A 27454-nucleotide genomic window follows, 5' to 3' on the forward strand; every position below is an offset into this window, starting at 1 on the left:
CCACTGTGCCAGGCTGGAAGTTTTTAATGGGTTTAGTTTTGACTTTGCAAGATGAACAAGTTCTGAAGACAGTATGAACAGACTCAGCACTCCTCAGCCGCATGCTTGACAGTGGGTAAGACGGTAAGGTGAAAGAGAACACGACACCTGACATTGAGTTGACGCTTTATTTTCTTAAGAAACATCTAGACAGTGCTAAGACAGCCCTAACGTATCTATCTACAGTGCCATACATAAAAGGACGGTTGCTCACAATGACATTTTAAAACACTGAAAGAGAGCAAGTGCTTTCTGAATCCAAGAAGTCAAAATATATTCAGAATGGGTCTTAACGTCCTCATGTGGATCAAGGTCTTAATACTTGCCACTTGGGAACCTAGACAACCAGAACACATGATCATGTGACTTTGAGTGTAACATTCCTTGATGAAAACCAAGTCTTCTGGTGACATACATTAGTTACTCATCTGGCCTATTTCCATACACAGATTTAAAATCCTAGTTTCTGTCAAATGACACACTGCTTGGATTAACTAAATATATTTAGACTTCTCTATTACATGAACAAATACACAACCAAATTAAGTGTATCAAAAGTGCTCACTGTTTTTACAGGAACATTAACATCTGACAGATGTTCACGAATGCACTCTACACTAAATATGTCCCTAACACATCTAGAAATCTTCCTCTCTACATTAAAACCAATTTTGTGATTTTTCTAAGCGATGGACACCTCCTCAGACCTTCAGTTCTCCTTTCCTCCTATTTCTTGGCTGCACTCAGTCCAAACTGCTGGCATCTGTGGCTCTGTGCCCACCCGTCCTCACCACTAGCAGGTCTGCAGGGGCCTAACTCCAGCAGGGAACTAATGTTAAAGGTGTACAAAAGAGTATTAAAGACACTTCCTCTAAAATATACAGAACATGTCATGCCAAAACATACAGTAAACCGGTAATACTGGTGGATGACACATAGAATTTACATTTCCAAACAGAATAACTTAAATATTAAAACGTACCTTTATGTTACCCAATGTAACTGACTTTATAAGCATAACAAATGGCAAAATTTGATACAAAAATCACAAAATCCACTAGTTTTAAATGCTGTGTATCACAGCATATGAACATATTTCTATCATCTACTCCAACTACAAACAGCAATGCTTCTTCAAGCTACTCTAGGGTTTAGAACCTAATTAGAAATTTATACGAAACACAATTTTATGTTCAAATATGGAAATGAGTAACATAATTCCGAAACCCAGGAGTATCCCAGCATTCTGCAGGAAGAAGTACCCCCAACGGCTGCATCCGTGGTCACTAGCATCATTGTGCAGCATTTCAGGCACCTGAAAGACGGAAAAGCAAAGCTCAGCTCTCGAAAGTACAGATGAACTCTAGAAGATTCTGTAGGGCAGTGTCAACTGGGCTGGATACAGTATGGGCCAGTTCCCTGGAACTCGACTATTACATGCACCCTGACTCTCTTGGTCACGGATCTGAGCATGTCCTGGCAGCTGACTAGGACAAGGACTATTGTGGTATTCTGAGCAGGAAAACATTCACCCCACTGTTAAATGAAAGGTGATGTTGACTTCCCTGCTTCAGGTACTAAGGGTCATTTCTAGAATTGTTTGTTTTTCCCCAAGACAGGGTTTCTCTGTGTAGCCTTGGCTGTCTTGGAACTCACTCCATAGACCAGGCTGGCCTCGAACTTAGGAATTCACCTGCCTCTGCCTCCTAAAAGCTGGATTAAAGGCCTGCACCACCACTGAACAGCTTAAGGTTCACTTCTAACGCAGAGAGGGGAACTCACACACTACATAAAACACAAGTTCATCAGGAAGATTTCTTCTAGGTGGACTTGGTGACAGAGGAATTTTAAGCGCAGCCTGTTGACAACATCGGCTTGGGCTGGGTTTACTGTGAGTTTACAGACAATTTGGGGCCTAATTCTACGCTACAAAGGTTAAGACAAGGGGTGAGTTTTCACATGTTTCCTGGAAAACCCTGGGTAGGAGAAAGGTGTGTAAGTGATCAATAATGAAAAACAATGAACTCAAAGGGCATTTACACTCTTTTTTAAAGATTTATTGCTGGGCGGTGGTGGCGCATGCCTTTAATCCCAGCACTCGGGAGGCAGAGGCAGGTGGATCTCTGTGAGTTCGAGGCCAGCCTGTTCTACAGAGCTAGTCCAGGACAGGCTCCAAAGCTACAGAGAAACCCTGTCTCAAAAAACAAAACAAAACAAAACAAAACAAAAAAAGGTTTATTTATTATGTATATAGTGTTCTGCCTGTAGGCCAGAAGAGGGCACCAGATCTCATTATAGTTGTGAGCCATCATGTGGTTGCTGGGAATTGAACTCAGGACCTCTGGAAGAGCAGTCAGTGCTCTTAACCTCTGAGCCATCTCTCCAGCCTGCATTTACACTCTTAACTGGCATCCTTTGGGGTCCAGAATCCCTTTCCATCACTAGAATCTAACACCATTTCTGCAAAGAATTTTTTAAAAAAGATTTTTATCCACGTATATGTGGGTTTGTACTTGTACACTGCCTGCAGAGGTCAGGAGAAGGGGTCAGATCCCCTGGAACTGGAGCTACATGGGGCTGACTTGTAGGCTGTGGGTGCTGGGAACCAAACCCCAGTCCTCTGGAAGGACAGTATGTGCTCTTAGCAGCTGAGCCATCTCTCCAGATCCTGCAATAATTTTTACCGAATACTTCCTGTTTTATCAGACTTACCATGTCGACCAGGGCGACATACATGAACAAGCCGGCAGTGAGTGCGAATATCCACATCGACACATTTTCTGCATAATGCCCGATGAATATCCCTGTTGCCATTCCAAGGTAGGCCAGCATGGCCGACAGGGCATTATAGAGCACGGCTTGCTTGACGGTCATGCCGGCCTTTAGCAGAACAGCAAAGTCGCCTGTAACAGAAAGCAAAACCCAAGGTAAAGTCACTGAAGATCATTTTCACACACGTCTAAGAGATGTCTCAGATTTAAAAAAAAAAAAAGTGATTTTCCCCCCCAGGGGAATAAAAAGAAAGAAATATCCAGGGCTAGAGCAGTGTTAGTGACCGTAGTCACGCAAAAGTTTTATAAACTAAACAAGTATTTTATCCAACTTTTTTGAAGGCTTCTTCCGTGTCAGTGATGGTGATGATGCGCACACAAATCTACTGTTTTTTTTTTTTTTTTTTTTTTTTTTTTTTGGAGACAGGGTTTCTCTGTGTAGCTTTGGAGCCTGTCCTGGAACTTGCTCTGTAGACCAGGCTGGCCTCAAACTCACAGAGATACCCCCCCCCCCCCAGTGCTGGGATTAAAGGCGTGCGCACCACCACCGCCACCCGGCTTTACTGCTGTATTCCTGTCCTGTCTTTAAGGGGGCTGACACTGGAGGAGCAGGCAGGAGCAGCAGTTCAGTAATCCTGAGCTACAAAGTGAGCTTAAGGCTAGCCTGGGCTACATGAGAACCCAATCTCAAGAACACCAGAACAGACAACACAACTGTCAATAGAGAGGAGGGTGGTGTAGAACTCACACGATCAGCAACTGATAAAGGGAACACCCAAGAGCTCCTGAATCACGAAATGGAGATGGTTAAGAAACCTCACAGGGCAGGAAGGATGAGAATGGGGAACAAAAAGGAGACACAGCCTTACTCAAGCATGTGCCAGGGAGACGGGAGGCCTTCTGAATGGCTGGATATGCCAAGGAAGCAAAGTGAAAACAGGGTCAGAGTGTTTGCAAATGAACATGTGCCCATGAGAGGAGACATCGGGACTTGAGCTGGAATCCAAACACGGAGGGAGAGGTCTCAAACTGTAGTACAACTCTAAGTGCAATTCACTGACGCCTTTCCTTCAGCTCTAAGACATTACCTCCTCGTGTGTGTGTGTGTGTGTGTGTGTGTGTGTGTGTGTGTGTGTGTGTGTGTGTGTGTGTACACTCTCCAGGTCAGATGAGAGGGTCAGCTTTCCTGCCTCGATCGTTTCCCACTTTATTTACTCCTTCGAGGCAGTCTCTTACTGAACCTGGAGCTAGGCTGGCAGTCAGCAAGGCCCCTGCCCCAGCCTCCTGTCTCCATAACACTGGGCTACAGGAACACACCCGAAGGCTGAACTCAGGTCCTCACGCTCGCATGGCAAGTGCTCTTGCCCATTGAATCATCCACCCAGAGCCTATTTTATTTTAGGTGGTATTCGGGACTAAATCTAGGGTGTCATGCATTGTAGGCAAGTGCTCTTGGACTACCACGGAGCTACCTACCACACAAAGACCCTCTTTCCTAACTTCCTGACTTCATTTAAGAAGTGTTACTGTATATGCTGTAGTTCTCTTTTGGGGGGCGGTGGTGAGAGACAGGGTATCATGTAGCCCAGGCTGGCCTCAAACTATGTGGCTGAGGATGACCTTGAACTCCTGATCCTCCTGCCTTTACCTCCCAAGTGCTGGGCTGACAGTCATGTGTACTCTACTGTAGGACCACAGCCACTCATGTCCCCAGTGTGCCAGCGCAGAGAGACTTGGTAAAGAAAGACGACCACAGAGGAGGCCCAGCTACTGCCGGACAAACCCACACAGGCACTTGCAGGGTAGGAATTCTGGCTGGAAACAAACTCGTGCCCAGTGAGAAAGAAGGGCAGCTGGACGAGCAGGCAAGGGGCGGGCCTCGGGTTATGAAGAAGCCTGCCAGAGCACTCCTTAGCCGACCACTCAGAGCAAAAGCAGCAGCACAGTTCACTCTCACAGCCGAGGCAGCCCACGCGCTTCTCTTACCCAGCTCATGAGGCAGTTCATGACAGAACACAGCAACCGAGGTGCTTAGCCCGCTGGACAGGCCCTCAGTGAAGGCAGCACCTGTAAACAGAGTCAAGAAAGGCCGGGCTGAAGTTTCTGAAATCTTTCAGTACGCAAAAATAATGAACAATGACAGTTAAATTTTGACTGGGCATAAACGCCATCTTCCCAGCTCAACCTCTATAGTCTTCCTAAAAAAAAAAAAAAGTTACAAGCTGGGCATGGTGACGCATATCTTTAATTATAGTACTCAGAGGAAGAGGCAGGAGGATGTCTGTGAGTCCGAGGCCAGTCTGGTCTACATAGGGACCTCCAAGTCATCCAGAGCTACACAGAAAGACCCTTATCAATATATAAATATGTATTTATTGTACTTGTGTGTGACTGCGGCACTTGTGAGCTCGGAGGACCACTTGTGGGAGCCGGGATTCTCCTTTCCTCACTGGAGGCGAGGGATGGAACTCAGGTAGCAGGGTTGGTGGCTCGTGCTTGAACCTCCTGTGTCATCTCAATGGCCTCTGTCTGCTTTCTAAGGTCTCAGAGCACATCTCATTGGGAAGCACAGGCGTACGTGACGGGGAAGGGAAGGGTCACCTGCCTAGCAACGGGCGGCTATCTACAAACCGGAGAAGGGACTGCTATCATATCAAACACCGTCTGAGAATATTAACTAGGTCAGAGGAGCGCCCTCCACAGTCAGAAGCACAGAAGCATCTCACTGGCCTCAGAGGAATTCATGTCCTCAGACTTGTGCACATGCATCCTTTCACCACTCCACAAGGAGACTCAAGACAGCCCCTCCCATTTAAAAAGCTAATTCCCTCTGCTGACCAGTTACCTACGAGCTGTGCACAGGGACATTCCTGCTGGGTCAGCCCAAGCAGACTGTGGGAAGGAGAGCCCGGGCCTGACTCAAATGCAGCACTCCCTCTTCTAACAGCTTCTGCTGCCCAGTTCCTAGTGTTTTCACGTTTTGTGCCTGGAACTCTCAATTATGGCACAAGGACTTAACTTTGTCTTTTCTTTTGGCTAGAGATGAGTAACCGGCGTTACCAGGTCCATGTAAATTCCTTCATCACAGAAAAGATCCGACCTCAGAGGGGACATGGATATACACGGGACGCCTCATGCACCCTTCGTTCATGTTTCAATCATGATCTGAAGACCTCATGATAAGAACAACTCTTTGTGTTTGTGACGCAAGGGCTGGAATCCAGGGCTCATGCACACTATATAACTGCCCCGCCACTGAGCTAGACCCCAGCCTAAGAACAACTATCGGTAAGTACAATTTAGGCCATAGGTGAGGCACAGATGCCAGATTTATTTGTAACCCACATTCACTAAGTACTTCATTGTCACAAAGTAGACAAAAAATATTTCGATAATTTTGGAAGTCAACATCCTCACCTAACTAATCTATTTTTTTTTTTTTTTTGGTTAAACTTGAATGAACAAATTAATGTGCTATTTCCAGGCTAACCAGCAAGGACCAGCTAGGCAGCAGCATACCAATCGCAAGGCCGTCACTGAAATTGTGCAGCCCGTCGCCCATGATCACCATCCAGGCCAGTGTGGCAATGCCAGCATCCTTCAGCTCCTCTCGAGAGTAGCGCTGGCTGTGGCTGTGGGGGTGGTGGTTCTGGTGGTGGTGGTGGTGCAATATATGATGGTAGTCGTGATGGTGGTGGATGAGGTCATCTGACTGGCCCAGTGTGTCATGGAAGTGTGAATGGCACTTGTTCTTGCAGCCCCTGGGCACGTATTCGTTGTAGACTTCCTGCGGGTGTGCGTGGGCTATCATAACCTCTTCCTCTTCCAACATGGTTGGCTGCTGGGAGTCAAAAGGGGAGGGCTCCTGGGAGTCTGCCTGCAGATAGCTTTCAGGTCCTGGAGATAAACACAAAGAACACTGAGACCCAACGAAAGGCTTTGTGGATGTTCCGCTGATGACTGATCGTCTCAGGGTCAGGGGCTCTCAGCCCGGCAGGGTAAGGCAGCACAGCCCCGCTGATGAGGAATACCAACGGGCTCTAAGGAGTTCTCCAAAGGGAACTCTGTCACGTTTTAAGACGGAGTTTCAAGTGCAGAGTCCTAGCACGTAAGAGGCCGAGGGAGGGTTCCTGGAGCTCAGAGCTTCAGGATTAGCTCAGGCAACACAGTGAGGGTGAGATCCTAGCTCATAAAATAAAAGGAATTCTCTTTAAGTATAATTTTTAATTACATTTATTTATTTATTTTAGCATGCACGGGGGTTGGCTCATGGCCATGGCATGCATGTAGAGGTCAGAAGACAACTATCTGGAGTTGTCTTGCCTTACATCGAGTGGGCCACAGATTGACATACAGCACCCTCGTCAGCTAAGCCACCCACCTCACTGGCCCTATTTCCTCTTAGTTTCTCTCCTTTTTTTCCCCAGGTAGTTTAATGACAACCCCCTTCCCCGTACCCCACCCCCTCAGACCAGGTTTCTCTGTGAAACAGATCTAGCTGTCCTAGAATTTGCTTTGCAGACCAGGCTGGCCTCAAACTCACAGAGATCCACCTGCCTCTGCCTCCAGAGTGCTGGGATTAAAGGCGTGAGCTATCACTTCCTGGCTTAATGACTTATTTTAAATTACAGGAAAATTTTCAAAATTGTAAATTCATGTTGACTTTAAAAATAAAAACATCTCTATCAAATTTCTCACAGCCCATCTGGAAGTCAGTCCACGTGAGGTATCTCTGTTCTGCTCTTCCTTTGTGTCGGTGAGTCAGGACTTGTCAGAAACTCAAAGTGAGAGATGGGGGATCTCATCTGGACACCTAAGTTCCAGCTTCTAAAATTATCTGCAGTGCCTAGGTGGCTTCCTCTGGGCTGTGACAGTGACTTTGACAGTCCTCTGGGTCGAGAGAAAGGGATGTGTACGGTGAACACGACAGTCCTCTGGGTCGAGAGAAAGGGATGTGTACGGTGAACATGACAGTCCTCTGGGTCAACACATTTTTCCATTACAGTTTTTTTTTTTTTTTTATAATGTGCATTAGTGTTTTGCCATGGGTTTTGGGTTCCCTGGCATTGGAGTTACAGACAGTTGTGAGCTGCCACGTGGGTGCTGGAGGTTAAACCCACGTCCTCTGGAAGAACAGCTGGTGCTCTTAACCACTGAGCCATAGCTCTAGGCCCCCCCACTACCTACCATGAACAAATTTTTAAACTCCCTCTTGCAGCTCCCATGATTTTAAAGCTGGGAACACTTCAGTCCCAGCAAAGCCACGGGGCAGGCACAGCTCCTGGCGGAAGGGAGACCCCCTTCCCAGCTGTCTAGAGCAGAAGATTCATAGCGGGAATGGCCCAGGCTTGGAAAGAGAGGGGTCCAGTTCCACCAACAGCCAGGCTCAGAGCCTATTTTTTGACTTTGTTTTTTGAGACAAGGCTACCATATAGCCCTTGAATGTTATGTAGCTGAGGGTAACCTTGAACTCCTGATGCCTGTCATCACCTCTCAAGTGCTGGGATTATAGGCTTGCATAAAACCTGTTTGTTTGTTTGTTTTTTGAGACAGGGTTTCTCTGTGGGTAGCCCTGGCTGTCCTGGAACTTACTTTGTTGACCAGGCTGACCTTGAATCACAGAGATCCACCTCCTGAGTGCTGGGATTCAAGGCATGCACTGCCACATGCTCAAAGCCTGGTTTTATGTGGTGCTGTGACTGGAACCCAGGGCTTCATGCATGCTAGGCAAGAACCACCAATAGAGCTATATCCTGAATAGAGCCCCTGAAAAAGGCTTCAAATATTAGTCTTCCATAACTGTCCTTCTGACTATCCCTTAACATATTCTACTTCCTTGTATGCGAAAAGATGAGTTTTTCTTCTCATTAAAAAAAAAAATCAAGCCGGGCAGTGGTGGCGCACGCCTTTAATCCCAGCACTCGGGAGGCAGAGCCAGGTGGATCTTTGTGAGTTCAAGGCCAGCCTGGACTACCAAGTGAGTTCCAGGAAAGGCGCAAAGCTACACAGAGAAACCCTGTCTCGAAAAACACAAAAACAAAACAAAACAAAAAAAAAAAAAATCATATGCTGCTGGGCAGTGGTGATGCACACCTTTAATCCCAGCACTTGGGGGGTAGGCCGATTTCTGTGAGTTCAAGGCCAGCCTGGTCTACAGTGTTCCAGGACAGCCAGGACTGTTATACAGAGAAACCTTGTCTTAAAAAAACCAAAAACAACAACAAACAGAAGAAAGTATAGACCTATCATGACTTCCTTCCTTTTTTTTTTTCTTTTTCCTGAGCTGAGGACAGAACCCAGGGCCTTGCACTTGTTAGGCAAGCACTCTACCACTGAGCTAAATCCCCAACCCCATGACTTCCTTTTTATTAGGTGACAAAATTCAAGGAAAACAACAAGGAAATAACCTTAATTACTTTATCATCATTATCACCAAGAAACATTGACTGGCTGGGCTTGGGGGCTCTTGCCCACAGTCCACACTGATTATCTGCTTGGACAAAGAAAAGGAAATTGTAACAGTAAGGCTGCTCTTTGTCCTATAAACTGTTATCAGTTTGGGGGAGCATCCCTGACCTCCTTTCTGTCCTACCGTTACAAATGTCACTGAAGTCCACCCAGAACACTGCAGAAGGACCAGTTATGGGGGTAAGAATCAGTGTGTTTTAGTTGCTCGTCAGAGAACCAGCGTGGAGAATGCAGTGAACCCGGAAGCTTACCCCCAGCAACAGTCTCTTCTTTCCTCTTAGTCAGGAGCTATCTGTTGAGCTATCCTGCCTTAAGGATTCTGGGTTGGTTGGTTGTTTTAGAGTTCTGCTATGTAGCCCAGGCTGGCCTCACACTCCTATTCCTCCTGTTTCAAGCTCCTAAATGCTGGGAATATAGGCCCAGCTGTTCCAGATGTTCTGGCAGGCCTTATGAGGATACAGGGAAACATTAGAAAACATCTGCCTTCTAGAAGTTAGTTGACTCTGTAATACAAGTATGCGTTTGTGAAAATCCCTAAAACTACACTTAAAACTTGACTCTAAATGAATGGAAAGCAAAGACACACAAGTCTCTTTCATCAGCTAAGAGGAAGTTCATTTGTGGGTCTGTACTTCCCTTCTCAAAGGCTCATGCCCCATTAGGAATTCACTGGAACACAACGTGATGCTCAGAAGCACTCACCATGGTCTCAGATGACCTCATTTCAGTTCAGTTCTCCCTTCAGAAGGAAGCGAGAGGGGGCCAGCAATGAGTCACTGTGTTCACACCATGTTCCTGGATGCACAGCTGGGGGAACACTGAGGCTTGAAACCACAACCCCCAAGACTGAGTGGTTAACAACTGATGGCCCCTCACAGTGGGAAGCATTGGAGGGTGGTGGTGGCCTCTTGCCCGAGATTCCAGCCAGCTGTATGTTACTCTGCCCTAACTGCATATAGCCTTATGATCTCTGGAAGGGGTAGAGTACATGGAGGGTGAAAAGCTAACTTGAGGGAGACTCCATCTATGCAGCTATGGGAAACTGCCATCCATACTGGGTGAGATTTTTTTGGGTGCTATGGCTGTTTTGGGGCCACCCATGTTCCTATAAGCTCATAAAGCCAAATAAGCTCATGATTGCCCAAGTTAGGCTCTGGTGAAACCATACTTGGGTTTGTCATTGGCAGCATCTTGGGTAGGGAGAACAGGCTTTGTTTCTATTTCCCCAGGGAAAGAATTCATAAGCAGACATTCACACACGAACCCCCCAGCAGTGATTACTCTGTGGCAGTTCCATGACTCATGAGAGGCATGAAGGAAGGCCTTCGACACCCTGACCCACATTTGGACACAGCTGACACCTGCTCACACGAACTCAGTTCTGTATCTCACAGCAAACAAACAGTTCTGTTAGTCTCACATCAACTGAGTTGTCCTCAGGAAATTATCCTGCTTAGAGCCCAGAAGAGCACTCCCACCCTGTGCCACACCTGGGGTCTCTGCTGCATGTGCCCTCCCCTCCCTTCCCCTCCCCTCCTCACTCCCACAGGAAGTTTACAGTGCTCTCTCTACAGCACACCACGCTCATTTCCTGCACCAGCCACCCTGTGGATCCCAAGCCTGCAGAAAATTGCCTGCGAGAGTCAGCCTCTTAGACATTTGAATCCTGCCTCTCAGGTGGCTCCCAGTATGCAGTGCAGACCCTCATCTGAGCATTCTCGAGATCATTTTTAAAAATCAGGAGCTACTTTAGGAAACAAACAAAAAGGTCACAGCCCCATCTCTTCCAATGGTCCCAGCTGTCCTGTGTCCCAGTGCCACCCGGTCTGAGTCTTGGAAGACTTACGTTCACCTGCATCCACCTTCTCCTCATTTGTGGAAAGCTGGGATTCGTATTTGGACAGCTGCTTCTTAATTTCCACATCCTCATCATTTTCAGGTTTCTTTTGATTCTGAAACAACCAGGACGAACAACATTTTGAAATCGTTGATCTGCTTATGTGGGCAGCTTTCAGTACAGCTCGAGCCGTAGCTCAGTGCTACAGCACTTGCCGAACAGAGGTGGGACCCTGGAACAACCCCAAGCAGCACAACCAATCAAAAGCCAGACAAGCAAAAGACACCGGGAAGGCAACAGGGCTGGCACACCTCAATGACAAGCCATCCCAGGACAGGGCCCTGGATGTGTTTTTAGCACCTCGTGTGGACTTCTGGCTATAAGAGCTGTCAAAAAGGCACAGGATGCTGAGTCAAGAGAAAACCCACAGTTCATCTTCCTGTGTGGCCTGCACCAGCTACTGTAGCATGGGCTCATGCATTGGTCAGCTGGAGCACTTGATTACCGATGATGCAGAATCCTCGGGTGATTCATCCATACGTTAAACCAACGAACTCTACCTGGGCAGCACTTAGAGCCGGTTACAGCCGTTTCCTTCAGGCCTGGCTACCTCCGGGCCACTTCTTTGACACCGAAACCTACATTTTCCACACGTTTTTGTTATGAAGACTAAAGTACTTTTCCTTAGTAAAACACCATTAACGTTAAAAAAAAGATTTAGTTTTCATTTATGTGTCTGTGTGCATGTGCGAAGAGGAGCCAGGTGAGGGGACTGAAGTTACAGGTGGCTGGGAGCTGCCTGATGTGGGTTCTGAGACCCAAATCCAGTCTTCTGCAAGAGCAACAAGGGCTTTGAACCACTGGGCCACCCCTCTAGTCCTAGTGTTTCTTTTAAGTACTTACTACTTAGCCTTGAAATTATCAGTGGGCTTTAAGAAACCCTTCATCCTTTCTTATACATTTTGTGTGGCCATGGGGACTGATCCCAGGCCCTCATGCATGCTAGGCAAGCCTTACCTCTGAGCTATTCCATCAGAATTTTTTTCTTTTTCTTTTTTTTGGGATAGGTTTTCGGTCTGAGCTAAGGCTGGGCTTGGATGTATGGCACTCTGCCTACGACACCCTCTCTGAGTGCTGGGATTGGGTGTGGGCCACAGGAGCTGGCTATTACTAGCTCTGTAACCACGCCTGTGCTAGGCTCCCTGTGTGAGTCTGCGCAATGTTTATGTTGCAGAGGTCTCATTAAACAATCAAGCCTGTGCATTATCTATTTATGTGGAAGATAGTATTTTTAATTATAGAAACCGTTACACAAATAGTATTTATTATTTGTATTACATCTAAAAGAGTAAGAGGGGTTGGGGATTTAGCTCAGTGGTAGAGTGCTTGCCTGGCAAGCACAAGGCCCTGGGTTCGGTCCTCAGCTCCAGAAAAAAAAATACGGAAAAAAAATACGGAAAAAAAAAATAAATTAAATGAGTAAGAGACTCCTAGTCACTGTTCCCCAGAAGACAGGAGCTTTAACACAGAAGAGGACTATGCAATTCTTTGCTTATAATCACTGATACATTTGATAAAACAAAACCATGGATGCCATCAGAGTGTCTAACAAGACCTGAAGAAGTTCCAGGATGGGCTCTTCAAAAACGCAGCAGTTTAACCAAAATGTAAGAGTGAGCAGGACTTTGGAGTGCGGGATGGGGGGGCAGTAGTCTAGGTAGTTTTTAAGCGTGAGGGAGGGGCCCCAAACAGCAAAGATCCTTCCCGGAACTAAAAAAAATTCACGACAGCCTGGGAGGACTCGCTAGATGGTGGGTGGGTGCGAGTTCCAGCTGCAGCAAATGCAGGAGGCCGGGTTACGCAGAGCATGCTGGGAGTGGCCTTTGTCTACCAGCAATGGGACTCTGAGCAGAGGTGTAGAGCACCGCCTGCTGTGTAAACAGGTGGGGGAAACTGTGTGGGCAGGCTGGGTAGAGGAGGACACAACTTAGGCCTGGACAGGAATGACAGACAGCAAAATGGTTGGGGGAAATAGAAAGACTGTGGACATATTGAATAAAGCTTGATCTGGACAGAGCCAGAGCCGGAGGGTTATCACAATGATTCTCTGGCTCCCAGTGAGAGCGGAAGGATTTGTGAGGTCAAACTGCTGTAAAGGTCTAAGGCTACAGAGTGAGCGTGAGCAGAAAGTCTAACTGGAATGCAGATTTCCTACGGACACGGATGCCATGTGATTGACCACACCTGCCACACAGATGCTCTGGGGGCACAGTGTGGACTCCCTAGGGAAAACACCCTCTTGCTTCCGACACTCGTCACAAGGTGAAGTACTTTTTATTTTATTTATGATGGAAAAAAGAAATTAAGTAACACCAAGACCTGAATGATCTTTAAAAAATAAACCCGCCGGGCAGTGGTGGCGCACTCCTTTAATCCCAGCACTTAGGAGGCAGAGCCAGGCAGGTCTCTGTGAGTTCGAGGCCAGCCTGGTCTACAGAGTGAGAGCCAGGACAGGCAACAAACAACACAGAGAAAACCTGTCTTGAAAAAAAAAAAAACCAAAAACCAAAAACCAAACCAAACCAAACCCCAAACAAACCCAACGTTTTCTATGATGGGAGAAGAACAGGTAATGTTTGCAAAACAGGTGAAGCCTATCTGGAGACCTTCTGCTGCTTCAGAAGCATTCGTCATCATCTACTCCGTGCCAGACTCAAAGTGGGCAGAGAGACGTGCACAGGACACAGACGTCCTGGATCTTCATGACTACGTTCTACTGGATGTCTTAAAATAGAGATAACCCAGCTTCCCTGTGGAGGGCCTGAGCGGCAGGGAGATCACACTGCTGCTGCCCTTAGAGATACTGGTACAACACACGGTTCACAGCTCACTAGTGACCTGTCAGAGCTGGGAAATAAACCGCTGTATCTGACGTAGTAGTCCATCCTTTAGAATCTTGTTATAGAGCGCCAGGATAAAGGGCAGTTAGGTATAAAATTGAGGTAAAAATTGAACACTAGGGCTGACGAGCTAGCAGTGGATAAAGACACCTGCTGTCAGGCTTGAGCTCTATCCCCGGGACCCATATGGTGTAAGGCAGGTTGTCCTCCTGTCTACATGCGTTTCACGGCATGCACGTACATGCCCTTCCTCACATAAATGTAATTAAAAAATTGAAACTAATTAAAATAAAGGTATTAAATAAATTAGGGTACTTGAAAAAGAATACACAGCCAGGAGTGGAGGCGCATACCTTTAATCCCAGCACTCGGGAGACAGAAGCAGGCAGATCTCTGTGAGTTCAAGGATAGCCTGGTCTACAGAGGAAATAGACAGCCAAGGGCTACACAGAGAAATCCTGTCTCAAAATATATAAATAAATAAATGAAACAAAATAATAATAAAAAAAAAACAACAGTAAAAATTAACTAAAACCTCACAAGCCAAATCCCAAGTATCCCCTAAGTGAAAAATGAACAAATTTTAAATTATTTTTACTTTTACGATTTCTAATTATGTGTATGTGTGTGTCTGTGTATGGGTATGTGTACGTGAGTGCAGGTGCCTGCAGAGGCCAAAAGAGGGCGTCAGATTCCCTGGAGCTGGAGTTATAGGCAGCTGGAAGCTGCCTTACATGGATTATTGAAAACAAACTTGGATCCTCCCTAAGACAGTATATACTCTTAATGTGCTCTCTAGCTCCATGATCATACTTTTAAAGCTAAGAATTCCAAAGGATATAAAGAAATAGGACATATCTTTCAAGCAGTCTAAGTGTAGCAATGGAAACAGCCTTCGGACATGACTTCGGACATTAAAATGAAGTGGCTGAGCGGGAGCCTTGGCTTGGTGGTTAAAAGCATTTGTTACCCTTTTAGAGAACCTGAGTTCAACTCCCAATACCCACATGGTGCTCACAACCACCTGTAACTCCAGTCCCAGGGAATCTGATGCCTTCTTCTGATTTCCACAGGCACCAAGAACACATATGGTACACATACATACATACATGCAGGCAAAATATTCACACATACAAAATAATAAATAATAAAATCTTTTAAGATTTCAAAAAAGAAAAGAATGAAGAAGCTATTCTTTCCTTTGTGTTGTCTTTTGAGACAAGGTCTCATATAACCCAGGCTGGCTTCAAACTTGGTATGTAGATGAGGATGACCCTGAGATCTTAATCCTCTCGCCTCCACCTTCCAGGTGCTGGGTTACAGGCATGTGACACCATGTCCAGCTCACGAGGAAGTTATTTTTATCAAACTGTTCCTTCAAAACTTGGGTCCACTGAACAGAAGGTTCATATTGGTAATAGATGATTTTCTTTGTTGTTGTTCATTTTTGTTTTTTGAGACAGAGTTTCTTTGTGTAACAGCACTGGCTGTCCTTGAACTAGCTCTGTAGACCAGGCTGGCTTTGAACTCACGGAGATCTGCCTGCCTGACTCCCGAGCGCTGGGATTAAAGGCGTGTGCCGCTGCCACCACCACCTGAAAACTCTATTTTTGAAACACGTGTGTCACTATATGGTCCAGAGGGTCATGAAATTCATTTATGTAGTTCAGGCTGGCATTAAACTCTGGATGCTCCTTCCGCCAGCTCCTGAGCACGGGGGTTACAGGTGTGTGTCCCCCTGCCCCGCTTACCACAGCAAAGTCTGGAGTGTAAAATCCCTAAGGGTAAACACTCACAGGACAGAGGCGGCAGCACAGTTCACACAGCATTCATTTCCCACAGGGAGCCTGATGCTCACTCAGGGCCAGCTACGCTTCGTTTTCACTTTTCTATGCCAGCTCTGCTGGTTGGATAATTACACAACGTAATTACATGTTGCTCAAACTCCGAAATGACAGTGGGAAGAGTTACTTCTGCGAACACAGAAGCTGAATGCATTTAAGATTCAAAGGCGGGTTCTGACATTAAAAAAAAAAAAAGGCTAATTTATGTAAGGTGTCCATGGTTTAAAATGTAATATGCTGTGGGATGATTTGTATGTCCTGTGGGAGCCCTTCTTGGGTTCTTTGTGGCGTTACCCAGCAGGTCCGTATAGAGGATGATTAGGACCATGGGCCTGAGTGCAGGTGTTTGAGATGGTCTGCACTTGGCTGTGCTGGGGGATGGTCTGTATGTCAAGTTGTTCTGATTGGTTAATAAATAAAACCTGATCAGCTGTGGCTAGGCAGGAAGGATAGGCGGGACTAACAGAGAGGAGAAATAAAAGGACAGGAAGGCAGAAGGACTGGCTGCCATGACCAGAGACACTGCAGCCGCCGTCGCCATGACCAGCAGCATGTGAAGACGCCGATAAGCCACCAGCCACGTGGCAAGGTATAGATTTGTGGAAATGAATTACTTTAAGATATAAGAATAGTTATCAAGAAGCCTGCCACGGCCATACAGTTTGTAAGCAATATAAGTCTCCGTGTTTACTTGGTTGGGTCTGAGCGGCTGTGGGACTGGCGGGTGGCAGAGATTTGTCCTGACTGTGGGGGCAAGGCAGGAAAACTCCGGCTACAGTAATACTTTAAAAATCTAACATCTATGTTCAGGATAGCTCTACAAGTATATAACCTCTTAACCTCTTGTTCAATTTTAGAGAAACCAAACCTGGAAATTGTAGATGAGCTATAGCATAGGTATAGATAAAGACATTGGACTCACCATGATCCACCCTTTAAAAAAAAAAAAAAGTCCTGAATCAATTGATGAGCACTTGTCTTGTTTTTAATCTAAAAAATTTTTGAGACAGGTTTCAGTAGCCTATCTGGTCTCCACCTCATATACAGCTGAGGCAGGCTCTGGAGTGCTGAGACTAGTGAACGCCATGCTCAGCATGTACTCAGCATTTGAGGAGTTCTTCTGCCTGAGCTGTCTGATCACACCAGATTAGAGGCAGACACCTTATGACTGAGGTATGATCAGAAATAAGGAGCCTCTACTTGGCTTCAGAATGTTTTATGGTCCAATTTGCAAAGGAAACATTTGTAAGTGATGGATCTTTTGAAACACAACAGAACCACAGCTACAGTGCAATTAGCTTAAAACCAATGACTATTTAATCTCAGCACCAATACATACTGATGATATGTGGTCTTAGAGAAAGAACACTGTGGTCTCTAATACCAGGCCTCTGCTTTGGGTTCAGTCACAAACATACACAGACCTTTAGCTTTCTCTTTGTATCCCCAAGAGATACAAGGAATAAAGAAGATTGGAAACTCGGGGTTGGGGCTAGGAGACCGCCCAGTCAGTCAACTGATTGTTGTACAACCATGAGGACCTGAGTGTAGATATCCAGAACCCAAAAACTACGTGTGATGATGTGTGCCTGTGATCCTAGTGCTGGGGAGATAGAGACACGAGGATCCCCAGGGCTTCCTACCCAAGTTGGCAAGCCCCAGGCTCGGCAGAGACTTGTCCCAAATAATAAGGCGGAGAGTGACTGAGGAAGACTGATGTTAACCTCTGTCTCTATTCTAACACACGTGCACAGAAGGCGGGCGGGCAGTGGGCGGGCAGGCAGGCCAGCTGCTCCTCCAGGGTTATCGAGACGCAGACTTCTACATGAATACCTCTGGGGCAAAAAGCACCCTAAAGGTACTGAAAGCCTCTCACAAAGATTACAGATTCTGGGCAGGCTATCCTAAGGACGGCAGAGTGCCACTCTAAGCAAGTGTCTGGTGCACATACGGTCCTCGGTGACTGGAGCCTTACCTTTTTTTTCTTATCTTTAAATTGCTTGATCAACGTGAGTACGTGTTCCACAAGAAACATGAAATATAGGCCCCCTAGCGCTGTCAGACCCTTCCATGTGGAATCAAAATAGGTGCTTTCTTCTAGGTTCTGAGCCGACAGGTGACTGAACAGTGGGCCTCTTTTCATTTCCATCGCTGGTTCTTCATGGCTATGACTGTGGTGGTGACTTGCATGAGACTAAAAGTGAAATAATACAGTTTTTAAGTCATCATCTCACGTCAGAAAAACTGCCAAATACGAAGTCATTCAGAATTAAGAAATTAATGGAATACTTTAGAGTTGAGGAGACATTAAAAAAAAAGAGGTTAATGGGCAGCTAGCTACCTAGAGCTTCATGAATGCTCCTTGCTGGGCACCTAACAGAGTGGGTCTATTTGGTGTAAAGGCAGATACACCCCACAGTGACCATAACTTAGAAGTAATTCTCAATGTCTGACCTGTTACCATGGCCACAATTTAACACAGACTTCCTATCACACAGTGTCTACTACTTACAGGTACCACTTAGAGGCTCCTACCAGGCTCATCAGATCAGCCTTGTAGGAAGACTAGTTAGTGCATAGGGATGGGCCCTGCAGGTGTCTGAGGACCTGGGCAGAGTGTAGCAGTAACTAGCTGATGCTGGTTCTGACAGGAAACCAACTGGGTGTGCAGCATCCTAGCGAAGGCCATGGGTCCCCGCTATGCACAGACCACTTCCCGCAGGCGGTGTGCTGAGACACCTGACAGCTGGTCGTCAGAGAGACAGCCCCTCAGAGTAGTTTTCCTTTTGAGTCCAACATGAGATGGCCAGTGTTCCAGGAAGGAGTGACTCCCTTTCCACCAGACTGAAAACCTCGTGTATGTCAACTTTTCTTCTTTCAGTGCTGTGTATTGAAGCCAGGGCTTTATTTGTTTCAGGCAAGTGCTCTACCATCAAGCCACACCCTCAACTCTAAGATAAATGAAAACAGTGACCTCCAAATATTTCCTGCTTGTGATTATCCCAAATACTTAATAAAAAGGCCCGTATATTGAAAAATTCATGCCAGGTAGTGGTGGCTCATGCCCTTAATCCCAGCACTCAGGAGGCAGAGGCAGGAGGATCTCTGAGTTCGAGGCCAGCCTGGTCTCCAAAGAGAGTTCCAGGACAGCCAGGGCTACACACAGAGAAACCCTGTGTGGAAAAAAACAGCCAACCAACCAACCAAACAAACAAACAAAAAACAAAAAAAGAAAAATTCACTGAGGTCATGAAGCATGAATCTCGAAACATACAAATTTAGCCCTGAAGGAACCTCTAAGCCTCGCGGCCATGCGAACAGGCACACACTTCAAATCTGCAGCAACAACAGGAAGCCAGCGGCTCTCACTGCGGCAGCTGTCACAGTGCTTCAGATCGGAGCAGGATTTCTCCCCTTTAATTAGTGAGTTCAAAAACCTTAGTCGGATTTGGTAGAGTCTCTAACAGACAGAAACAGAACAACGAAACGAACGTCCCACTGTCATGTACTGAACCTTGAATAAGTTATCAAATATACTTTAAAAATCAACTTTTCCGGGGCTGGAGAGATGGCTCAGCGGTTAAGAGCACTGACTGCTCTTCCAAAGGCCCTGAGTTCAATTCCCAGCAACCACATGGTGGCTCACAACCATCTGTATTGAGATCTGGCGCCCTCTTCTGGCCTGCAGGGACACATCAGGCAGAATACTGTATACATAACAAATAAATAAATCTTAAAAAAAAAAAAAAAAAAATCAACTTTTCCAAACAAAAATTCTAACCTCTGAGAACTACCAACCCCAAGAGTCCGAGTGCAACCTCAAGGCTTGTGCTTTCAGTGTGTAAGGATGAAACACAGCGGGGATGGACGCATGGAGGAACTTACATGTGGGAGGAGATGAAGCAGAGCATCTCCACTCAGGGTCCCGACGGCTAGCGCCACGAGGAAGCTCAGCAGGAACTTGAAAAACACCCGGTTCATGAGTGGCACCAAGATGACCCCCAGCAGGGACAGGAAGCTGATGATGGAAATGGCTATGAAGCCTCCAAGCCAGGCTGTCGAACCAAACGGAGCAGAGGGAAGTCATGTCATCTGCCAGCTGAGGTTTCCGAGCGGGCGTTAAACAGCAGGTAAGCACAAAGCCGCTGCTGCGTTCAGGGCACCCTCCGCAATCCTGCTGCGTTCAGGGCACCCTCACAGTAATCCTGCTGCGTTCAGGGCACCCTCCGCAACCCTGCTGCATTCAGGGCACCCTCCGCAACCCTGCTGCATTCAGGGTACCCTCCGCAACCCTGCTGCATTCAGGGCACCCTACAGTAATCCTGCTGCATTCAGGGCACCCTACAGTAATCCTGCTGCATTCAGGGTACCCTCAGCAACCCTGCTGCATTCAGGGCACCCTACAGTAATCCTGCTGCATTCAGGGTACCCTCAGCAACCCTGTCGCATTCAGGGTACCCTCAGCAACCCTGCTGCATTCAGGGCACCCTACAGTAATCCTGCTGCATTCAGGGTACCCTCAGCAACCCTGCCGCATTCAGGGCACCCTATAGTAATCCTGCCGCATTCAGGGTACCCTACGGCAATCCTACTGCATTCAGGGTACCCTCAGCAATCCTGCTGCATTCAGGGCACCCTACAGTAATCCTGCTGCATTCAGGGTACCCTCAGCAATCCTGCTGCATTCAGGGCACCCTATAGTAATCCTGCCGCATATTCAAGGCACCCTCACAGTAATCCTGCTGCATTCAGGGTACCCTCACAGTAATCCTGCTGCATTCAGGGCACCCTACAGTAATCCTGCTGCATTTAAGGTAACCTCACAGTAATCCTGCTGCAGGCCCAGATGGAGAACCTCAGACACAAATAAAGAGACTTCAAGATTAGGAAGGTAAACCTAGTGGAAAAAAAACTGTTTCGAGACAGGATCTCACTATGTGGCCCTGGCTGGCCTGGAACCCATAGAGACCCACCCGCTTCTGCTTCCAGAGTGCTGGGATTCAAAGTGTATGCTACCATGCTTGGTTTTAGTGGAAAAATCTTTAAATGGGGATTATAGGAAGAGAAAAAGTTACAAGGATGAACTCTACCTTACTTGGGACCCAAGTGGGGCTTTCATTCCTAGAACAGCTGAACTATGAAACTAGAGAGGGAGGCAAACTAGGAACTCATTAACTTCCTCAGTTATCAAAGCACATATTTCTTCCTCATTATAGTATCTTCCTCCCCGTTCTCTTATCCCGTCCTTACTTTGAGACAGTCTCTATGTAGACCATGGTGGCTTTGAACTCACAATCCCCCTTCCTCAGCTTCCTCAATGCTAGGATTATAGCTGCTAGCATACAAGGCTTTATTTGCTTAAAAACATATTTATTTTATTTTATGGATGTGTGTATGCTTGAATGTATGTCTGTACATCACATGCATGCAGGAGCCCTCAGAGGTCTGAAGATGGCATTGGATCCCCTGGAACTGGAGTCACAGATGGCTGTAAGTCACCAGCTGGGCCCTAGGAACTGAACCAGGGCCTCTGCAAGAGCAGTCAGTGCTCTTAACCACTGAGCCACCCTTACCCCCATGCCTTTTTAAAGGAGGCAAATGCACTTTCAAAATTTATATTCAGAACATTCAGGGCACAGAACAACTAGTATGTTGTATCTAGAGCTTCAGTGAAAAATAATCTCAAATATAAAGGCAAGTACAACATAAGTATATCTACTAAAAACTATTCTTATGTAACAATGGCAGATTTACCTATTTGTAAAGAATAGGTCTTCTGAGGGATTTCCGCCTTCTTCTCACTTGCTGTATGAATCAGACAAGACCGAGCATCAATTTGATTGATGATGGCTGGGCAGAGATAGTTGAACTCCGTTGCATTCAGCAGGACCTGGATGCTCATGCCATGGGACGTCAGCAGCTTTGTTGCATTGAAACACTGAAGGACACAAGGCAGTAACAATCACAGAAAGAAGTTCCCACTAGGAGACTCCAAAATGTAGTCTGACTCATCACCCTTAAGCTCTACTGAAGCTACTTTGTTGACAAAAATTAATGCGAGTTAAAGTCGGCTTTGCCTTCAGCACTTTGGAATCTGCAAATCTCTAGTAGCCTGAAGAAGATACTATGTCACAGTGATGGTATGTCATTCTCCCCTGACCACATCACAAGTCACCAAGGGAGGAAACCTCCCGTGGAAGGGCTTGGGGATAAGTGGAGATTCACAAGCCTGTTAACTCATTGTTTAAAGCTATTAAGGAAACGAGCTTTAATTTCGAAATGGGATTCATTAGAGATTGAGAAATAGGTTTGGGGACTAATGCCCTCCGACTTGGCCCAAACAAGCCCAAGACATGTTGCTCTTCCTGCTGTGATGCTACTTGCAAAAACTCAGCTCAGCTTTGTCTATGTGCCTGGCAACACGATTCTCTGCAATGAGGGATTTTTAAATTATACAGATGACTCCTGCAGAGGGCAATGCTGGTTAATAAAACAAACCTGTCCCAGCAGGCAGATGCGTTCAACAGTTTAATTGGATGGCAAGCTTAGTTTGAAGAGAAACTGCTCTATGCAATTTAACACCCTCCCCTCTCCAAAGCTCATCTGGTTATAGTATCTGTTTCTCATCTTCTACAAAGATATTTCAGACTCTCCCAATTCTTAACCAACACTACTCAGAACAACTTCAGTGTTGCCGTGGCTGTGGCCATTCCTATGATTACTCCAAACTTCACAGTCATATACTGGCCTGAATGAAGTACCTACAGTTGATCATTAAAGACTAACAACTAATGCTTTTTTTTTTTTTTTTTTTTGCTTGATATTCATTAGCCAAATAAATTATGTAGCACTGGAAAGTTTATTTTAGAAAAGCCACATGATCTGGGAATTTTACTACCCCGGCATTCTTGGTCCAACTTGCTCTACCTTCAATCACTCCACAAGCCACTCTTGGATCTTTCTGCCAAGAAGAGACACACGGGTGCTCTTGCGTTTTCAGCACCTTAACCTTGCTTTTCCCTAAAACACGGATTCTAAGTCCCACTCCTTCAGCTCCCCCGTTGTCTATACATTAACATTATTTATCCTTAACCTTTCTCCACAACTAACCCTGGCATCTTTTTATAGTTATAATAAACTGTATCAGAAAAACTCAGCAGGCAGGACTATTCTCCTGGACAGCTAGTCCTCAAGGATGTTTATGCCAGTCTGCGCACTGTGAGCCAAAGCCTTGCTGAGAAGGAAGAAAAGTCCCTTTTGTAACAACCGTTTTACTTTATTTCACATCCATCCCTGGAGGGGACAAACAGGTGCATTAAATACTGCACAGCATTTATCTTACCTCCTGAATATTGTCATTCGTGTTTCGGGAATACATAAAGCTCTTTCTGGGTTCACTCACAGACTCGTTGGTTTTTCTACTGGCTAGCCGGCTCAGTCGACCCACTCGGCTCTTCTCTGTGATGCTGGGTGGGGTAGATGGGTTTACATCTTTGGGGCGTTTCCCAGATTTCGGAGTCTCTATGGTCTCTAGAAACTGAGTTCCTTCAGAGACTGTGTTGTACACAGCTGAGGTCGCCTCACTTGCGATCACATTCTCCTTGACGTTCCTTCTGCCATTCCCGTGCTCTGGTGGGCGAGAGCCTTTCCCTTGGCTGGTTCTAGGACTTTTACCTGAACTATCAGAGTCATGATCTGGGCAGAAGGCTTTCCGATTGTTTTTACCAGCAGCGTGACTGCGGTGGGAATGGCGCTCGTGGTCAGAGTGGTGTTCATGGTCAGAGTGATGTTCATGGTCAGCGTGATGATCATGGTCTGAGTGATGATCATGGTCAGCGTGATGATCATGGTCAGAGTGATGATCATGGTCATGGTGTATGTGGATTCTTTTAATCTTATCTATGCCTATGTTCTGAAGCAATTTTCTGAACCCTTCCACTGACAAGGAATCATTCTCTCCGTATCGGTAGAAAAGCTGTTGCAGATGATGTCGCTGCATGGTAACCGCCAAGTCCATATTAATGCCAGATTCCCAATTTGAATTAATTTTCTCAGTGGTCTGAGAGAAGGCAGCTGTTGCTTGTAGTTCATGAAGGGGATTGGTGACCCAAAGGGCAAAGGTCAGGATCATGATTACAAATAAATTTCTGGCCATTGCACCTTCCTAGAAAAGATAAGGGGTGGGGGATTCTTTACCACACTTTTAAAACAATTTAAGAAACTTCATGCTGAAGACTGATGCCTAATTTACACTGCTACCATTCACACAGCGCTGTTTGTTCTGAGCAGGGTAGTATGAGGTACTGTGGAGACACAGAGAACTAGGAGCCTGGGGTCTCCCCCTGCATGCTACAACACCTGAAGCAAATGCAGCACAGTCATGAACAAAGAGACAATAATCAGTCCTGCAGAAGGAAAAGATCTATGTGCTCACAGACACCGTCAGCTTCTCACAGAGCTGAGAACTACAGCTCAAAACCAAACCTCAGCACATCTATCATTACCACCATTTCATAAACAGTTAAAGAAAACAGTCAGAAAAAGAAGAAACAACAGTTGCAACTGACACTTGGAATTTTTAAAAAAATGGTTTCATTTTCCTTGGACACACATCCATGTCCTTTATTCCCCACATAATTTTACCAAGTTTTTGTTGTTGCATGAATCAAGTTATTTTCTATCCATCTTCAGATGGGAGCACACACAAGAGAGCTCCTCACCTCTACTCAGCAATGAATCAGACCCGATTTCCCATCAGTGCATCGGGATTTCCCAAGTCTTCTGAATGACTACATAATAACAGTTCTTTGAGTAAAGTCAATTAAGCTTCACGAAAACACACTACATTGTTCTTCACTTGCTACACATTAGCTAGAGAACGTTTTATCACATGTCTGGAACTCAAGGCCTATGCCTGAAAGGGGAGTCCCTCACTCCTTTTCAAGTGCAGCTTGAAAAGCAGAATTCATTTAAGCAGAAGCAGTATAGTATAGTTAGATTTTTGGATGGATGTTAAACCATGTCTCTAGCAAAAAACACTGAGGGATGTTCAACCATACAGGAGCAACAGACTCCCATTTTGCAGGCAGTTCCCTGGCAGGTTCTCACGTTCATGACCTCATCTGAAAAGCCGGTAATATCTATTTGCAAGGACGACTTACACAGTGGAAGTGCTTGTTAAACTCCCCTGTTGCCCAAGTGCTGATTATCATACTAGGCACCCAGGTAAATGGAGGCGCACACAACCAGCTAGGACCAGATTCCTGCAAACAATCTTCGGGACCTCACATTCTGAGAATTCACGTGATAGGCAAAAAAGACTCAAGAAGGAATCATTTCCAAGGGGAGAGGCGAGTCATTAGATGGGTGGGGCAGATCTGGCCTTGAGCCAGAGGAAGATGCTGAGGGGCGCTGACCGGTTCCCGGATCTCCTTATAGGCCAAGTCGGCGTGTGTGGAGAACACAAGCAAGCCACAAGAAGAGGCCTTGAAAAAAGGGGCAGTGGAGAAAACGGAAAAGCGCACAAAGCTTGCTTGTGAGGGTTCCTGTAATGAAGCACATTAGTAGCTTCCTTGAATGTGGGCGAAAAGTTAAATCATCACAGAAAGTCCCTAGTTTTGGATTCCCAAGCCCACATGGGGACTCCAGGTTGGGAGGGGAAGCTATCCAGGGCTGGCGGGGGCTCCAGGCGGGGCCCTCGCAACATCCCTTCTCCGTTGCCCTGCTTGGCCCGTGCACCCCTTCTCTGCGGATCCGGGCCTGCGGGGCTCCTTCCTGCCGCCCCGGGGCAGTCGTGCAGAACTCACCTCTCCCGAAGTCCCGCCGCCGGGTCCCGCGCGCAGGTTCCCCGAGGGCGGTCCGAGGGGGCTGGGAACGAGGCCGGCTCCGGTCTCCGAGGAACCTTTACAGGGCGCGGAGCATCGGCGGAATCATGAGCCAGTCCACCCCTCGGTCCCGGGTTGCCGCGCCTCCTCCAAGCAGGACAATCGGTAATTACCGCCGCCTCCCGCTGCTACCAGCGTGGCGCACGCGCAGTGCAGCTCCGGAGCCCGGTCTGCAAAGACCGATCCGCTTTTCCGCGTGTTCTCAGACGCCACGGGCTCGCCGCGATGGAGGGGCGGGCGAGGGTCCTTCCCTCGCGCCCTCCCGCTCCACCGCCAGGACCGCGACCCAGCCGGGGCCGCTGTGGGCAGCCGAGCCGGATGGAACCGCCCCTGACCGCCAGCTCCTTCGAGAGCGACCCGCGCCCAGCGGTCGGGCCTGGCTCGCGTGCTGTGCGGAGCAGCGGTCGGAGAGATGCGCGAGGCAGGCAGAGGCTACGGGGTAAGAACCACGCCAGCGGACGGGGGCGTGGCCGGGAGGCGTGGCCTGTGGGGCTGGCCCGTCTTAGCCCCGCCCCGGCTCCTCGGAAATACGGACCGGCTGGGGTCTGCGGGAAGAAGCGGCGGCTAGCTAGAGTAGTTCCGCTCTGGGGCGGAAGTGGCGGGAGTGGCTCGACCGCTGATCTGCCAAGATGATGGTGGTACCTGTGCTGCAGGTGTCTCATGTCTTTTGCTGCCCGAACCAGGTTCGAGGAGCTTTGAGTTGGAATTCCGGGCTTGGAGGACAACTGGCCTTCGGCACGTCCTGCTCCGTGGTTCTCTATGACCCTAAGGTACGGGGATTAGGCGCGCGCGTGCGTCACGGGCCCAGACTTGCAGGCCTCGTGCGCGGTCCAGAACACTCAAAGGGTCTCGGAGAGCCAGCCTCCCGAGGGGCCTGGACTCTGCCCTCTCCTGCATCGCGCTGCCTCAACCTAGGGTGACCGTGGCTTGTGATCCCCGAACTGAAATCCTAAGGATGACATCATCCCCAGACCTCTTAAAAGAATTGAAATTTAGGCGTGGCATCTGAATCCTTTGTTTCCCCCCGCAGTGTAGTTAACGAAATTGAATTGCGCAAAGAAATGTTACCGTTATTTTAGATACATGAATGCAGCTTTTAAAGAACTGGGAAACATAGAGGATGGGAGTCCTGAGCCCTGGTTATAAGGCAGGACTTAACCCATTTCTTGAACATCAGCCAGCTGATTATTTTTGGCATTTTTCCTATTCAGCTTCGCAAGTGAGTAATTAATGCATACTACTGGAGATATGAATCCTCCCTATTCTATATGAATCTGCCATTTAGGATGGTACAGTTAGTGTTGCATGGGTCCTGTGTCAGAGTTGAAACGTTGAAAACTAAAATGCAGTGCAGATATTTGTTTGTGTTTCTTACAGTGCTGCATTGTTAAAATTTGATTTGAAATCCAATTTCCCTTAACTTTTGCTATATAAAATGATATAAAATTCATATGAAAAAATTATTTCCTCCCAACCTATAGCATGCTCCTACTTCTGGTCTTTATTTCTTATCAATTGCCATATGTATTCTTGATTGACAAGAAGAAGCATATCAAACTAAAGGTGAACTTTACATTGACCATCAGCCAATGGCTAACTAAGCCAGTAGAAGCCCATCTTTGGGCAGGAGCCAGTGGATTTGTCCCCATACCTTCCATCACTGTTTTGTTTTGTTGTTTGTTTGTTTCACTTTGTAGGACAGGATTCCTTG

The 27454-nt window shown here is 46.9% G+C and overlaps 2 protein-coding genes across 3 annotated transcripts in view; one reads left to right on the top strand and one right to left on the bottom strand.

Moving 5' to 3' along the window:
• Positions 1 to 153: 153 nt before the first annotated feature.
• On the bottom strand, positions 154 to 26198 carry Slc39a6 (solute carrier family 39 member 6). 2 transcript variants are annotated; one of them, XM_037197013.1, is made up of 11 exons: positions 25666 to 26136; positions 23712 to 24023; positions 23202 to 23675; positions 21614 to 21797; positions 19745 to 19914; positions 17835 to 18053; positions 11125 to 11230; positions 6330 to 6707; positions 4797 to 4877; positions 2752 to 2942; positions 154 to 1354 (listed from the first exon to the last, which is right to left on the bottom strand). In XM_037197013.1, the coding sequence occupies exons 2-11, from the start codon at positions 24012 to 24014 to the stop codon at positions 1202 to 1204; spliced, it is 2259 nt and encodes a 752-aa protein (XP_037052908.1). In that variant the 5' UTR covers positions 24015 to 24023; positions 25666 to 26136; the 3' UTR covers positions 154 to 1201. The 2 variants fall into 2 exon arrangements, with proteins under 2 accessions (XP_037052908.1, XP_028722998.1); XM_028867165.2 differs by having other exon boundaries at positions 23202 to 24023; positions 25666 to 26198.
• Positions 26199 to 26318: 120 nt separating this feature from the next.
• The window catches only part of Elp2 (elongator acetyltransferase complex subunit 2), a 38189-nt gene continuing 37053 nt past the window's right edge, over positions 26319 to 27454 (top strand). Inside the window, exon 1 of the mRNA XM_028867164.2 lies at positions 26319 to 26513. Within this exon, the coding sequence (XP_028722997.1) occupies positions 26373 to 26513 (141 nt within the window). The 5' untranslated portion in view covers positions 26319 to 26372. The remainder of the gene's footprint in view (positions 26514 to 27454) is intronic.

Source organism: Peromyscus leucopus, chromosome 19 (assembly GCF_004664715.2).
Source record: "Peromyscus leucopus breed LL Stock chromosome 19, UCI_PerLeu_2.1, whole genome shotgun sequence".
NCBI lineage: Eukaryota > Metazoa > Chordata > Mammalia > Rodentia > Cricetidae > Peromyscus > Peromyscus leucopus.

Excerpts from the sequence above, each read along its gene's own strand:
- Slc39a6 (XM_028867165.2), bottom strand. The coding sequence starts at position 24,014 with ATGGCCAGAAATTTATTTGTAATCATGATCCTGACCTTTGCCCTTTGG. Across the intron at positions 19,915-21,613 it reads GACCTATTCTTTACAAATAG|CCTGGCTTGGAGGCTTCATA; the intron begins GTAAATCTGCCA and ends TTGGTTCGACAG. Across the intron at positions 1,355-2,751 it reads ATGTCGCCCTGGTCGACATG|GTGCCTGAAATGCTGCACAA; the intron begins GTAAGTCTGATA and ends TCCGTCTTTCAG.